The following is a 13469-nucleotide window of genomic DNA, read 5'->3' as shown; positions in this document are numbered from 1 at the left end:
GGCTGGGGTGGAGGCGGGCGGGGGCGGCGCTGCCGGAAGCGGGGGCGGCGGCGGCGGTGGGGGCGGAGGCGGCGGCTCGGGGGTCTGAGGCCTCAAGGGGTACAGCTTGTCGTAGTGCTCTCGGTACTGTTTGGCAAATCTCTCCAGCTGTTTAAAGGGAAAGTAATTCTGGTGAACATGCTCCTGGTGACTCTTTAAAATCAAGATGTTCGAGAACAACTTGCCACAGGAGTCGCACTCGAGCTTTTCCGGATTCTCCCCCTGCTCGGTCTTCCCGTTCTTCTTCTGTACCTTCTGCTTGTTCTCGTTGTACTGAATGACCAGCTCAAAGCCGAAGTTCTCCAGCAAGGCCTTGGTGGCGTTCCCTCTGGCGTCCGAGGCGATGCGTGGAGGGAGCATGGAAGGCTCACAACTACCCCCTGGGGCCTGTTCTTTCTTCTCTTTGGCCTTCAAGGCATCAGGAAGTGACTCCTTTGGTCCCGAGTTGCCCTCTCCCCCCTCGGTACCATCCCTCTCTCTCTGGCTTTCTTTTTCCTTTTCTTTGATGACCAATTTGTTTTTCTTCTCGATATGCTGGCTGGGCTGTAGGAGTGCAGAGTGACTCTGGGGCAGAGAGAGCTGGCTCTGCTGCTGCAGGACCTGCTGATGGCCCTGCTGCGGGACCTGAACCTGAGCCTTCAGCTCTTCCAGCAAGCCCGGGCCCGCCCCCGTCAGCGTCAGCGCCCCGCTCGTCCCTGGCAGGCTCACCTCGGGGCTGAGCTGGAACTCGGCGCTGGGGATGTAGAAGGGGAAGAGGAGATGCTGCTGCTGCTGCAGCTGCAGCAGGGTCTCCGTGGCCATGGGGAAGTGAGGAAGGAGGGTGGGGCTAAACAGCTGGGACTGGATCAGGGCCGCCTGCTGCTGCAGCTCCTGCTGCAGGTGAGCTTGAACTTGGGCCTGGGCCTGGGCCAGGGTCTGTGCTTGCTGCTGCTGCTGCTGCCTGGACGTGATCATATCTGCCAGCTTCTTCCGATTGGCTTCCTTGGGCTCTGAAGGGGAAGCAGTGTTGGCACCGCTGGGATTCCCCAGGGGTGGCATGCCTACACTTTCAGCGGACACTTGGCTCAGTAAGCTGGAGCTTGGAGCAGTGCCAGCACTGCTTGGATTGGTGGTGGTAAAGGTGTTACTGCCACTGGTGCTCACAGGACTTGGGGTGGAGGAGCTCAGGGAGACACTGCTGCTGTTCCCGGTGCCATTGCTGCTGCCACTTGCAGCCTCCAGCTTGGCTGCCCGGGCCTTGGTTTGATGCAACACAGACCTCATATGGATCTCCAGCGTGGAACTCTGGCTATAGGCCACGTTACAAGTGTTACACTTGAAAGGTTTGTTGTCAGGGCTGCTGGTGGGTTCTGGCTGGCCAGCTGCCGATTCTTGAAGGGCTCTCTTCAACTTATGCAGGTGGGAGACAGAATTGTAGTGCACTAGCAGGATGTTCTTCTGAGTGAAAGATTCCTTGCAGACGGTACACTTGTAAGGGCGAGAAGGGTCTAGAAATTTTTCCATGGTGAAGTTGGGGCCTTTTCTGAAAGGGAGAGCTCTCTTTGGCTCTGAGCCCGAGTCTTCTTGTACCGACCCAGAGTCACTGCCCGTGGGGCTCTGTTTATCCTCCAAGTCACTCTCTTCTTCCTTGTCTTCCTCAACGATTATGGTATGGTCCTCGGCCAGGGTGGGGTCTCCCATTGCCAGGAGGTCTCCATTGGCCAGAAGGCCACCATAAAGCTGTTGGATGTCGGCCTCACTCAACTCCAGGTGGCTCGTCTCGAGGTGTTTTTTCAGAGCCTGGAAAGTTCGGAAACTGCGCTGACAGAGACAGCACATGGTGGCAGCTCTGATCACGTGGTACTGAGAGTGGAGCTGCAGCTTTTCCACGGTCTTGAAAGCTAGGCTGCACTGGTTGCAGCGGTACTTGTACACGTGGCGATCCGACACGGGCAGCTGAGGCCTCTTGGCGTGAACCTCGTTGAAGTGCGTCTGGAGGGTGGCGGAAGTCTTAAAAACCTGGTTGCACCCCTTCTTCCAGCACAGGAAGCCTGAATCTTCTCTCACAGAGCCTGGGTCAGCAGGAGAGGGTTTCACATCTCCACTGTGTTCTGTGCTGGCAGAGGGCAAGATGTTCTTTCCCAGATCATCTGAGGTTTCTGAAAAAAAAAAAAGCCCAATGATAAAGAAGGCTTAGAGCTGTCTACCCAGCAAGGCCTCATGAACAGCTCATGATGAGGGACATACCCAACCTGCAGACACACACACTCTCCACAGAGCCCCACACCGCTGAGAGCACGTGTTATACAAGCAGGTGCACAGGAACAGAGAGGAAGGAAAAAGGAAATACAAAAAGTCTCAACTGCTGGTAGGCCTATACCATAGCCCAAATCTGTCTTTTAAACAAACAATATTTGTTTGTTTCAATTTCTCAAGAACTGGCTTGAAGGGATACCCCCTTTGATCTGAATTATAGAATGGAGCTGAATTATAGAATATGTGAATTAATGCTGTCCTAAGCTGTGGGGAATTTGCAAGAACCGCTATCCACTGTAATATAAGAAATTTGGGGATATATATTTTTTTAGGCATTAAATTTCTTGTTATAATGTGACTTTGGACTGTCCTCTCTATTCAATAAGCAAAGAACATTCAAGTGGCCAATTATGAAAACACATTAAAACTTTTCTCTACAGTGAGATCATCACCCATAAATATTCTGACCCTTTTTTGGGTCAGCTGTATGCTGCCTAATATGGAAAAATCACAAGGGAGACACGGTGGGGCAGTAGTGTGGCGTAACTCTTCCCAGCTTAAACCTTAGCTGCTGACAAGGTGTCAAAGATGTAGGAGAGAGACTCATAAACAGAGGTCTAAGGCCCCATCCAGCTAGGACCCACCGTGGGGCACCAGCAGCAGCTATGCCTACAACAGTGTTCTTTCCAAATGCACCTCTCCGCTGCCTCCCATAAGGCGCTCCTGGAAGTCTCAGAGAAGAGCTCTGTGCAGAGATGACAGCACCTAGAAGGACAACTAATCCAGTGCCCTGAGATCACCCATGTGCTCCACAGGTCCCTAATAATTAAGTCCTCAGAGAGGGTGTATTTGATGGCTTAGGGTGGTAAGTCATGGGTCTACTGGCTGACTCTCTGGTTAGTCACTTCCTCACTGTACAGTCTAAGGGGACAGGTGTCCACCAAAACCCCACTGGTTCTCACCTGGTTTTCTCACTTCAAACCATATGAAGTGTGTACACAAATACATGCCAAGAACCAGAGTATCAAGTAGCTGACAACGGTGCCCCTCATCCCCTGAAAAGTTACATTCAGCTTTTAGGAGTATCGCAAAGGATTCTTGGCACGCTTGCTCCATGAAAATTTTGGCCCCAGGTTTCATTTTGTTTACTCTTCTCAGGGGTCAAGAATAATGACACTAACCAGGCTGCTTTCCTGCCTCCTCCAAACTGGAGTTCCCGTCCCGATCTGGAACAGCCGCTGGGAGGAACAGGCTGCTGGGCATCACCATCTCAGGGGTAGTCACCTGAAGAGCAAGCGGTAGAGAAGCGAGGAGAGTCAAAGGGCGAGGAAAGAGACGCAAAATAGGGAGATGTGTCAAAATTATTTAATAAGCAAAATTAGCCTTCACCAGTGTAAAGCTGGAGGTGTCACTTTTCATAGCTCACTGAAGATTCATGTTTATTAGACAAAGCTCACATCAGTCAAAAGCGTTTCTACGGTTACATTCTGGACATAATTAGCAGTGCACACTTGAAGAATAATCTTATTATTAATATTTTTCCTTTATGCAGAATTTTGACTTTGATCACTGACAATGTTTTGTCATGGGCTGTGAAACTTCTTGTGCAACCAATTAGGTAGATAAGTTGAAAGGCCCACCTTAAGCTGCTGAAAACATAATAAGGGCCCTAATTAAATCATACCTAGTAAAGTACACTGTAATCTTGAAGCAGGGAGCATTGTAGTACTGTTTTCAGAATGTATTCAGGCAAGAAGAGGAGGGGAATAAGAGCGAAGGAAAGGGTGAGAAGAAGAGAAGGGAACAAAAGGAAGGCTAAGGACACGCAGACACACTGGCAGATTTTTCCAGGAAACAACATTTTGTAACCCTTTACAAGCTGAGATCAAGTGCAAATGAGCATTTCTTATGACTCACTTCAGTCAGGGTTTCTCCTGGGGTCTTTGCCTGAGGTACACAGCATCAGAGGGGACTTCTGGCCAGTGTCCCAGCCGCAGAGGGTGCCCCGCACCCTACATTCTACAACAGGGCAGCCCCACCTTGGCCACGGCTGTTGTTTCCCAATACAGCAACTCCAGAATTAGCCTGGGTCAAAAGAGCTACAATTTAAGGTCAGATCTTTCGGCATTTATTTCTCCAGGCTTTCCTGCCATCTGGCCGCAAGCGTGTCCAAACAAGTTATCATCTGCCCTCCATTAACGTGATAGGAGGTCCTCAACATCCAACGTAAGGCTAAAAGGTTCTTCATTTAAGAAGAAGCAATATCCCTTTGCCTACTATAGGATGGGAAGGTAGTTGGCGATGATATTCCCAAATGAATTAGAAATCGTTCCCTGTTAGATGACAGCCTGAGAAGCAAACTGACCCTGAGGTTACAGTCACCACTAGCCTTTCTACATGGCGCGCAGCCCCACCTGGAGGCATTACTTTCCCATCAAACACAACTATTGAGATAGTATCTTCACTTGCTGTTACAAAGATTGGAACGCCTAGATTACTGTTCAAAATTAAATATTTGAAATAAATTACTATTAAATTTTTAACGGTTCGAGGATCCTGGCCTTGCTCAAAATCACTGCTGACGTGTCCACTAGAATCATCAGTGGTAGGTTCCACTCCTAGAGGAAACTCAGACAGCTGTCCCCATAAACCCAGAAAGGTAACTAACTCCTCAATACATTTCAGGGTGTTAGGATAATCTCAGCAACCCAGATGCCCGTAGGTGCAAAAATGAAGCAACAGGCACTACGGAGAAGGGCTCTGAGAAACCCTGCGTTTACGAAGAGCAGGTGCGTGGCAGGTGAATGTGACACAGAATCCCTGCTCTCACAGAATCTGCACCCTCACACAAAGCTCGCCAGCAGCTGCGTACGGCTAGCTGTGGATGAATAGTTCGGAACGGAGCGGAGATGGCCAAACTCATTCCATCTATTTTCTTTTTAATAGAAAGCATTTCTGACCAGTGTGGTTGGGGAGTCCAGCGGGAATCCAAGAAGTGAAAGGTCACCGATTAATTTATAGTCCTCAACCGAGGGGGAGCACGAGGTTGGGGGCAAGAGGGGGAGAAAGGGAAAGGAAAAAAGACTCCCCCGCACACCTCCTTTCTCAGCTGTAGCTGCAGGATCAGTCCTTTCCTGGGATCTTTAGGAATTATGAAAAATGAATCATGAGAAGTGAAAAAAAAAAAGCCCTACAGAGTAAAAAAGAATAAAATTATCTAACACCTCAGCTGCACATCATTATAGAAAACTGTGGGCTTTTTATACACATTACAGTAAGGCAGACATCCCCTCTAACAGACTCAGTACGACGGATCAGTAATTGTTTTCATACACTTTAATTAGAAAAACTCAGATGGCTATGAATAATAATGGAAAAGAGAGACTTTTGCACTTGAAAGGTTGAAGTCAATCAAGTGTGAATGACGGCAAAAAAGAAAGAAAAAAAAAGACACCAATTCATCAGCCCTCTGTTGTCTCGCCGCGACTTTAATCATAATTCCTGATTGGGATTCAAGAAGGCAGTAAGCAGCGGTTCTTTGTCTGCCTTCACCTTCCATCAATTAACTCTCTCCAAAATATAATCATCAACCTCACATGCTCCTCTGCATCTTAATCTGGGCCCCCAAACCTGTAAGTCTTGCCTCATACGTGTTTACGTAATTACTTCTATCTACCTGCATCTTCTCATCTATAGTGTACCCAACCTCTCCCTGAAAACAAACAAAAAATGTTGGGTATATAAATTTTTTTTTTTTTTTTTTTTTTTTTTTTTGGACTCTCAACCACTGCGCCACCAGGGAAGCCCTGTAAAATCTTAATGGGCAAGAAATTCCCAGAAAGCAAAGAAGAAGACCCCTAAAGAGAATCCTAAGGATCTAGAAATTCTGGTGCGGTCTGTCTGCGCATGGGTCTGAAGAGAGAGGTTGCGATGGAAGCCTCTTTGCTGTGCAGGACGCTGGAGGGCCCCACGTCAGCTCTCGGACACTAATGTTCCCGTGTCCGTGTCCACTACTCCCTCTCCTACCAGCTTCTCAAGCTCATCACTCAAAGTTACCACGCTTTTTTGTAAAGAGCCAAAAATACGGTCCTGCCAATGGCTCACTGAGGAATTCTGCTCACGGAAGAAAATGAAAGTTGGCCAAAGGCTGAGTTCCTTCAATACTTGCCTTGGCACTCCTTGTTTCCCAATCATATCTGGCTGCCACACAGTGTGGAAGGTTGAGTCTATCCCAGCCAGCCTCTGATGGACGGCTGAAAGTCCGTGGGAAAGGTGGTCACTCAACAGTGCTGGGCAGAGTTCTGTAAAGACCTTCCCTTTCTCTAGGAGCGTCGGAGCATGCCAGTGTGTGAGAGGACAAAACCTGGCCACAGCGTCGTAAGCAGAGCCGCCCCAAACGTGTCCAAACCACAGAGACCCTCGGAGGACTAGATGTCGCCAGCAGCTCCCCTGTACCGACAGCGTACGCGGCATTACACATTCACTCTCTCTGCCCCAAATCCTCCCATCCACACACTCAAAAGCCAAACAAAAAGTTTTAGGTTTGGCCAGACAACAGTACACAATCAGTCTAAACACCTATACTTCCTACACTGACACCCATGTAGACTGATTCTTCCAATAATCTTACACCCATAAACACTGAGTATGTTAAGTTACATTCCCCCATAGTCTACTCATTAATGTATAGAGGGGACCTCAGACTACTAAAACAGACTTTTAACCAAAAGTCAAAGTTTTTCTGGTAAGAAAATTCAATTGCTTAGAGCCATTACTGCCTCAGAACTTGAGTCTCTCAAAGATCGGCGGCCATGACCACGCAAAGCAGCTCTGTGGTGACGATCTGGATACCACATGTGCTCCTCTCAGCCATCGGAGCCAAGTCAAGCATGCAGAGTGACGGAAACGTAGGAAGAAAATATCATCCGAACAGGCGCAGTACCTTCCTAACAAGTAAACAAGTCTCACATATAACAAGGGAAATGTGGAGTTCTGCTCTGATGCTGAAAACCTTCAAGTTCAAGCAATTCTCACATCTGACGATAGAAACAGAAGAGCTCCAAGCCGGTACGAAGAATCTTCACGCTTAAGCCATTCCAAAACAACTTAGTTGATGAGATGGAAGGGCCTCAAATGACTCTGCTCATCCATTCATTTGACCATCATTCACTAAACTTTGTACAAGGTCCCCGTGCTGCACGCTTGTGAGACAGCAAGACCGGGTCCCTGTGTCCAAGAAGCTCACGTCCAGAATAATTAACCTTCTAGAGATCACAAACTCATTAGAAAATCTGATGAAAGTTGCAGCCTCCTAGAGAAAATACTTTTAAAACAAACTATCGTAGATAATTTCAGGAAATCACAGGCTCCCTCGAGGGAAATTCCGGGATTCAAGTTAATTGCCCTTGAACTACCAGGAAAGGTGACGTGGGTTTGTAAATACCTAGTTCCTACCTCCTGTTCAGTTCACCATTATTTTGGATTATGACTTAACGCCTTTCAAGTTTCTATGAGGTGAGTGGGCCCGAAAGCCCCAAGGACACACCTTATAAAACCCAGAGTCTTAGATGTGGGTCTGGTCCCCACTGTGACATCTGGGCGGGGCCGCTGATGTTGACTCTTTTTCGATAGGAGAAGCTAGAATTATAAGGAGCCCTCCCCACTCCTTGCTTTCTCTGGGTCATGGATATGAAATGGCCAAATACCCCAACTTGAGCAGCCAAGGGGTATATACACTTTGCTACATTCTGAACGGGACTGCTCATGCAAATTCACCTCTCAAGGCCACCCTGTCTGAGGTTAGATCAATGCAACCAACAAGTTCCACATGCTGGAAAGCAAAGGTACTTTCTTAGAGCGAGTACTGAACTTGGTTTCTCTGAGACCTTCATCCCCACAGCCTTGGCATTGCTCGCCTGAGTAGAGCTTTCTCAAAGGCTCTCTATTCCAAGTGAAAGTACAGGTTTGCCAAAACCTAGACTCCCAAGGAGACTCAAATCCTTCATATTTCAGTAAAAAAATCAAGAGAATGAAGAACCTCAGGTGGAGGGAAAAAAAGAGGGAAAAAGCCTCAGACACAGGCCTTCCTGGCACAGACCTGGCCGGTCTCTACACCTTGTGAATGAGGCATTGGTCCTGTTCAAAAAACAAGCATGGAGTTAAAAGACAACCGCTTCCAGAACTGAGCATTCTAGCTAGTGGGGGACCCAAAGTCGACGGCGCCAGTGAGGGTCTGGCTGCTCACTTCCTCCCCTGACCTCGATGGCTGCCAGCTGGTCTCTGCACATCTGCAGCCAGCAGGCCCGGCAACTCACGGCAGCAGAGAGAGCTTCAGAGGTTTTTCCCTCCTTTCCTTTTACTACCTTCCAAATGTGCCAGGCTGGGCGCTGGACCATGGAGTTGAGAGGGCTGTTTCTCTCTTTGTCTCGTTTCCCTTCTAAAATGTCTTCCTATGTCGCTATCTTTTTTGTTGTTTTTTTTAAACCTAAAACCCAAGAGGAAGAATTGTAGGGCCATATTAACAATTCATATGGGCCAGAAACAAATGCAGCCCTGAACCAGATTTTAAAATCTAAGAATGAGAAAGACTGAAAAAGGAGGTAGGTGGGAGAACAGGAAACATATGAACAGTTCACACACACATGCACGTACACACACACACACACACACACACACACACACACACACAGTGAGTGAGGGAGAAAAAAGCTGAGAAGGGGACTGAATTGGAGAGAAAAGCTTCATTAGACTTGGAGAGGCAAGCAGTGGCAGTATACCAAGGTCACTTTTAATTTAGACCATCTAATTGGCAAACAGGCTCCAAATGGCTATCACCTCACAGGGCTTGGAATTAATGAAGCCCGATTATTTTCATTACCCTCCTCTGAGATGGAGACAAAGTGAGAGCTGGTACCCAAGTGGGTGCCATAGCCTCAGGGCCGCTGGCCACCCGAGAGCCCCCAGTGCAGGGGGGCCAAGCAGCCAGCCTGATCTGGAGACTCGGATGCACAGGCACACGACGAGCAGAGACAGATGCTGACCGAAAACATCACAGGAGACAGACAGCTGGGGCGGGCTGGGGGTGGAGGGGACCTGCAGGCAGTGCAGGTCCAGGGGCAGCCAAGGGGAATCTGTGCGTGGACAAAACGTACAGAATAACTAAGGACTAGCAGAGGGAGTGAAGATGAAGGGCTAGAGAAAGAGGTGCTCCTGGGCTGCTCCAGAGCCAACCCCCTTCTCTGCCATGAGGTCATACTCTGTTAAGTGACTGGGGAACAAAGACAGTTTCCCCGTATTAGTGCTCCGGGATCCCAGTGGTGTGTCCTGCCACTTAGAAGGACAGTGATCAATTAGAATAATTTAAGACTACTGATATGCATTGTAGGTGGTCTTTCCCATTCTCATTTAGGGGCCAGAAACCTGTCCCCTATGCCCTCAACCCTCCTCGCCTAAAACTGTGAGACAAAGGAGGGCACGAGCAGCAGCTCCTATATCCATCCCCACCAACAGTTCGGAATCTCGGACTTCTCGGTAAATAGGTGAGAATTCTATGGAACTGACATCGGGGGCGGGTCGCTCAGTTGGGTCTGGAGGGGCACTTGTCTCACCGCCTTGAGCTTTATAGATTTCCGTCTTTCCTATGACGTGTGTAAAGACACCGTTTGGAGCTCTGTTTCCAATAGGCCGAGCAGAATGAAGTGGTATGGGTGCAGTTTCCACAGCGGAGGGCCAGAGCTGCAATTGTTCCCAGTGGAGAATATTTTTCAAGCCCCTTCATCGGTAAAAAGAAGGGGGCCCATTGAAGACACAGATATGAGATGCAGAGCATAAGCAAGCAGCTGTTACCATAGCAACAGACATATTAGACACTGCAGGTTCCTGAAAGCTGTCTGATAAGGTATTATTAAATGAAGCCTCCTCAAAACACTCTCCATTTACAACTGAACGGAAAGGCATTGTACAGAAAGTAATCTATTTCCATTTATCAGGGTGGAATTTACTTTTAGAGAGACTGAAACCCAATTCAAGCCAGATCCTGGGACCTTGGACCCAAACAGCAAAAAGTATTTACCAGAATTTATAGCTTTAGATACCCTGGACATACCCCGTCTGCCAGGAGCTGTCTGTTTGGTGGATTTTGCCAGGCTTTCCTAGTTTGCAGCCAAAGGCAGTGAACTCAGTCAAACAATCTGGCAAGGAAGAAGATTCACTCCTCTCACTGCCATTCATCCTAGCCACTCAAGGATAAAGCAGACATAACTTTCTCCTCTTGGAGGATGAATGACTGAACACTGACCATTCCTTAATGATATGGTTTAGGAAATGGAGCTCTGATTTGAGGGGCATTTCTCAGAGTTTCCTGCTCTAGTTGGCCAGGAACAAACAGACGTATCGTCAGAAAGCCTAACCAATACTTTCCCTTGGCCAATTTTCTAATAAAATTGCTGTAAAATATCCTCCAGGGGCATGATTCTAACCACAGGTTCATTATAAACACTTAGTTGTAAAACAATTGCAAATTTCATATTAACACCAAACTTTTCAGAGGAAGGACAATGGCAACTATTTAATTTGTCAGGGCAGAGACCAAGATCAGCAGTCCAGTCCTCAAATAGCATGCTGGGCTCACCCCAAGGTATGGCCACGAACGCCCCTCTAACCCTGGTTGCTCATCTTTTCCTGCTGATGCTGCTAAAGGGTCGAGGTGGAATTGCTTCATTTAGCTCAATGCAAACCATCCTCATGACTTGGGAAACCAATTCAATACTGACAGCCATGCAGTAACTCCATCTTCTCATGCAAGGACAGGGTACCAAATCATCCTTATATACGCCTTTAAATCAAGTGTAAAACCCTTATGATTACATTTCCCACAACTTTCAACTTTATTTCTGAATCCATTAACTTTCTCTTGTTGCTAGCAAATGAACTTCCTATAGTCAGCACATTTCCCACAATTTGCATATTTTTTTCAGAAATATTTAGAAAACATCTCCATTGTCTGCTACGGGCAAATGAGGTAGGTACACAGGGGTTCCTGTACAAGGTGCCAAGCACAGCCCCTTTAGGGAGTGTGTTTCTCCTCCGTAATTATGTTCTTAGGGAGTCTTCTCAAATAGGGTTTATTAACCTGTTTCCATGGTTGGATTTTAGGGTATCCTTATGCTCTCTGGCACTGTGCACACAATTTTGCACATGGAGAATATTTGAAAGAGTTCTTAATAGTAGTTGTCACACTTTAGTTTGCACAGAATACCCAGTAAGGCTACTGAACCGTTTTCACCAGCGTCTCCAAAAAAAAGGTTGAGAATCACTGCTTGAGTGGGTAACACCCAGAAATATCTTAGGGATTGGTACCCAAGCAAACACAGCAGTAACATCCTCCTCTCAAAGACCCTGTTGATAAATGAAGAAGATTCATAATGACCGCCAGACTTGCTACTTTGAATGTACCATACTGTTGCTGTTATAAAAGTATGACAAACAATGGATATTTGAAATATAATTTGTATAGTAGTCCCTAGGGATGTATAAATGAAACTTACTGTCTGATGTAAACCAATCATACAGATTACTACAGGCTCACATTTCCTAGACCAGACTGATATTAAACAGGAGAAATAATCACCAGAGCAGAAGGACGATGTATTGAAAATGCCACCCTCCCCACATCTCTTCCTGTTTCTTCAGGCTCCCATGGTTCCAGGCCATCTGTGGGAAGTATGATGAGGCCTGAGGAAAATCCCCCTTGTTATTTCCAAGGCTGGAGAGAATTCCAGGGGAATTTGTAACAGAAACCCACCCATCCACAAAAGGAAGTTTCCACTTAGAGAGAACCTTTCAACGATGTTCACCAGTCTGTCTATTTGAAAATACCCACGGAAAGTGCATTTATACTTGAAATGAAACTCCTGCTAGGTCACCTTAGAGCTTGCCATTGGCTGCTAAGGTTCTCTTGATGCATCATCAAATGTACGTTCCTCACGACTAAACATCATTTACAATGTTATTCATTAATTTTGCGTAACCAAGTGGAATGGGAAATGCCTAGAGGTTATACGTCTGTGACCTGCATGGGAATCTTCACACGAAAAGGCAATCAAATTGACTTATTACTCCACTGTTGAAGGAAGTTAGAGGTGAGAATTTTTCTCTTTGGGGGTTTTTCCTCTAGTGATCAGGAAAGGGCTTTCCAGCAGCCCAAGCATACACAGAATGCAGGATATTGGTATCGCCTGTAGACATTTGAAAAGTTTTCACATTACATTAGATTCAAATCCTTATACTACTCTTTTGGGCCATGTTTACAGTGGCCACTTAGAGCCATGCCCCGCAGGAGTAGCACCACCATGCTCAAAATGCAAAGCCCTCGTTCATGACTCGCCACGTGCTACCCAACTGAGCACCTTCCTGCTTTGAGAATGAAAGCATCCACTTGAGAAACTCCCACGTCACAGGGCTACATTCTGCGAGTTTGCCACTTGCAGGGGCATCAAGTCAGTTAACCTCTCTGAGCCTCAGTTTCCTCAGCCGTCAATGTAAACGTGTCAAACTTTTTAAATAAAACAGAGTGGTTGTGAGGATGAAATGAGACATAATGAATTTAAGAGCAACCTAGAAGATGACCTGCTCAGTAAAGGTTTGGAGAATCTGAGTAACAACTTCTTCATGTAAATGGTTAGCTACTCTAGGCCTCTGCGTCCTGAGGGGAGAGAGGAATGATAAGGCATGTTGAGAAATGCATACGTATTCAGCCCTTTAGGCCACAGTCAGGCCAAGTCTAAGGTGAACAAAGGTCACAGAACTATCTTTGACATTTCCAACTCTGCACTGGCTCTCGCATCCAGCAACACAGCGTCCTGTCCATGTTGCTGCATCACCTTTGACCGCTGGGGAAAGAAAAGCCCCACGGTCCTGCTCCCAGCTGCCTTACCGTCATGATGAGCTTCTCCACGCAGTCGGGCGCCACGCTGTGGAGGTGGGTGAGGTGCAGCTGGAGGTGGATCTTGTTGTTGAGCATGTCCTGGCACAGGGGGCAGCGGAGCATGGGCTGCACCGAGTGCTGCGTCATGGCGTGCACCCGCAGCCGGTTGACATCGGCGTTGCTGTACTTGCAGTAGGGACACTGGTACATCTGTGGGGAACACACAGCCACCCCTCCGGCTGAATCTTCAGTTCCCACCACAACTGTGTCC

The 13469-nt window shown here is 47.4% G+C and overlaps 1 protein-coding gene and 1 long non-coding RNA gene across 2 annotated transcripts in view; one reads left to right on the top strand and one right to left on the bottom strand.

The window, feature by feature from the left end:
* Nucleotides 1-13469, bottom strand: part of ZFHX3 (zinc finger homeobox 3) — a 238826-nt gene that overhangs the window by 9041 nt on the left and 216316 nt on the right. The window contains exons 8-10 of the mRNA XM_024735570.1: nt 13208-13408; nt 3456-3558; nt 2-2177 (exon numbers count right to left, since the gene is read on the bottom strand). Of these exons, the coding sequence (XP_024591338.1) occupies nt 2-2177; nt 3456-3558; nt 13208-13408 (2480 nt within the window). The remainder of the gene's footprint in view (nt 1; nt 2178-3455; nt 3559-13207; nt 13409-13469) is intronic.
* The window catches only part of LOC112393365 (uncharacterized), an 18704-nt gene that overhangs the window by 2385 nt on the left and 2850 nt on the right, over nt 1-13469 (top strand). The window lies entirely within an intron of this gene.

The sequence above is a fragment of the Neophocaena asiaeorientalis genome, unplaced genomic scaffold (assembly GCF_003031525.2).
Source record: "Neophocaena asiaeorientalis asiaeorientalis breed wild unplaced genomic scaffold, Neophocaena_asiaeorientalis_V1.1 scaffold40, whole genome shotgun sequence".
In the NCBI taxonomy this organism is placed as follows: domain Eukaryota; kingdom Metazoa; phylum Chordata; class Mammalia; order Artiodactyla; family Phocoenidae; genus Neophocaena; species Neophocaena asiaeorientalis.
The sequence above is the reverse complement of the archived record's forward strand: the minus strand, read 5'-3'. Positions and strand labels throughout refer to the sequence as shown.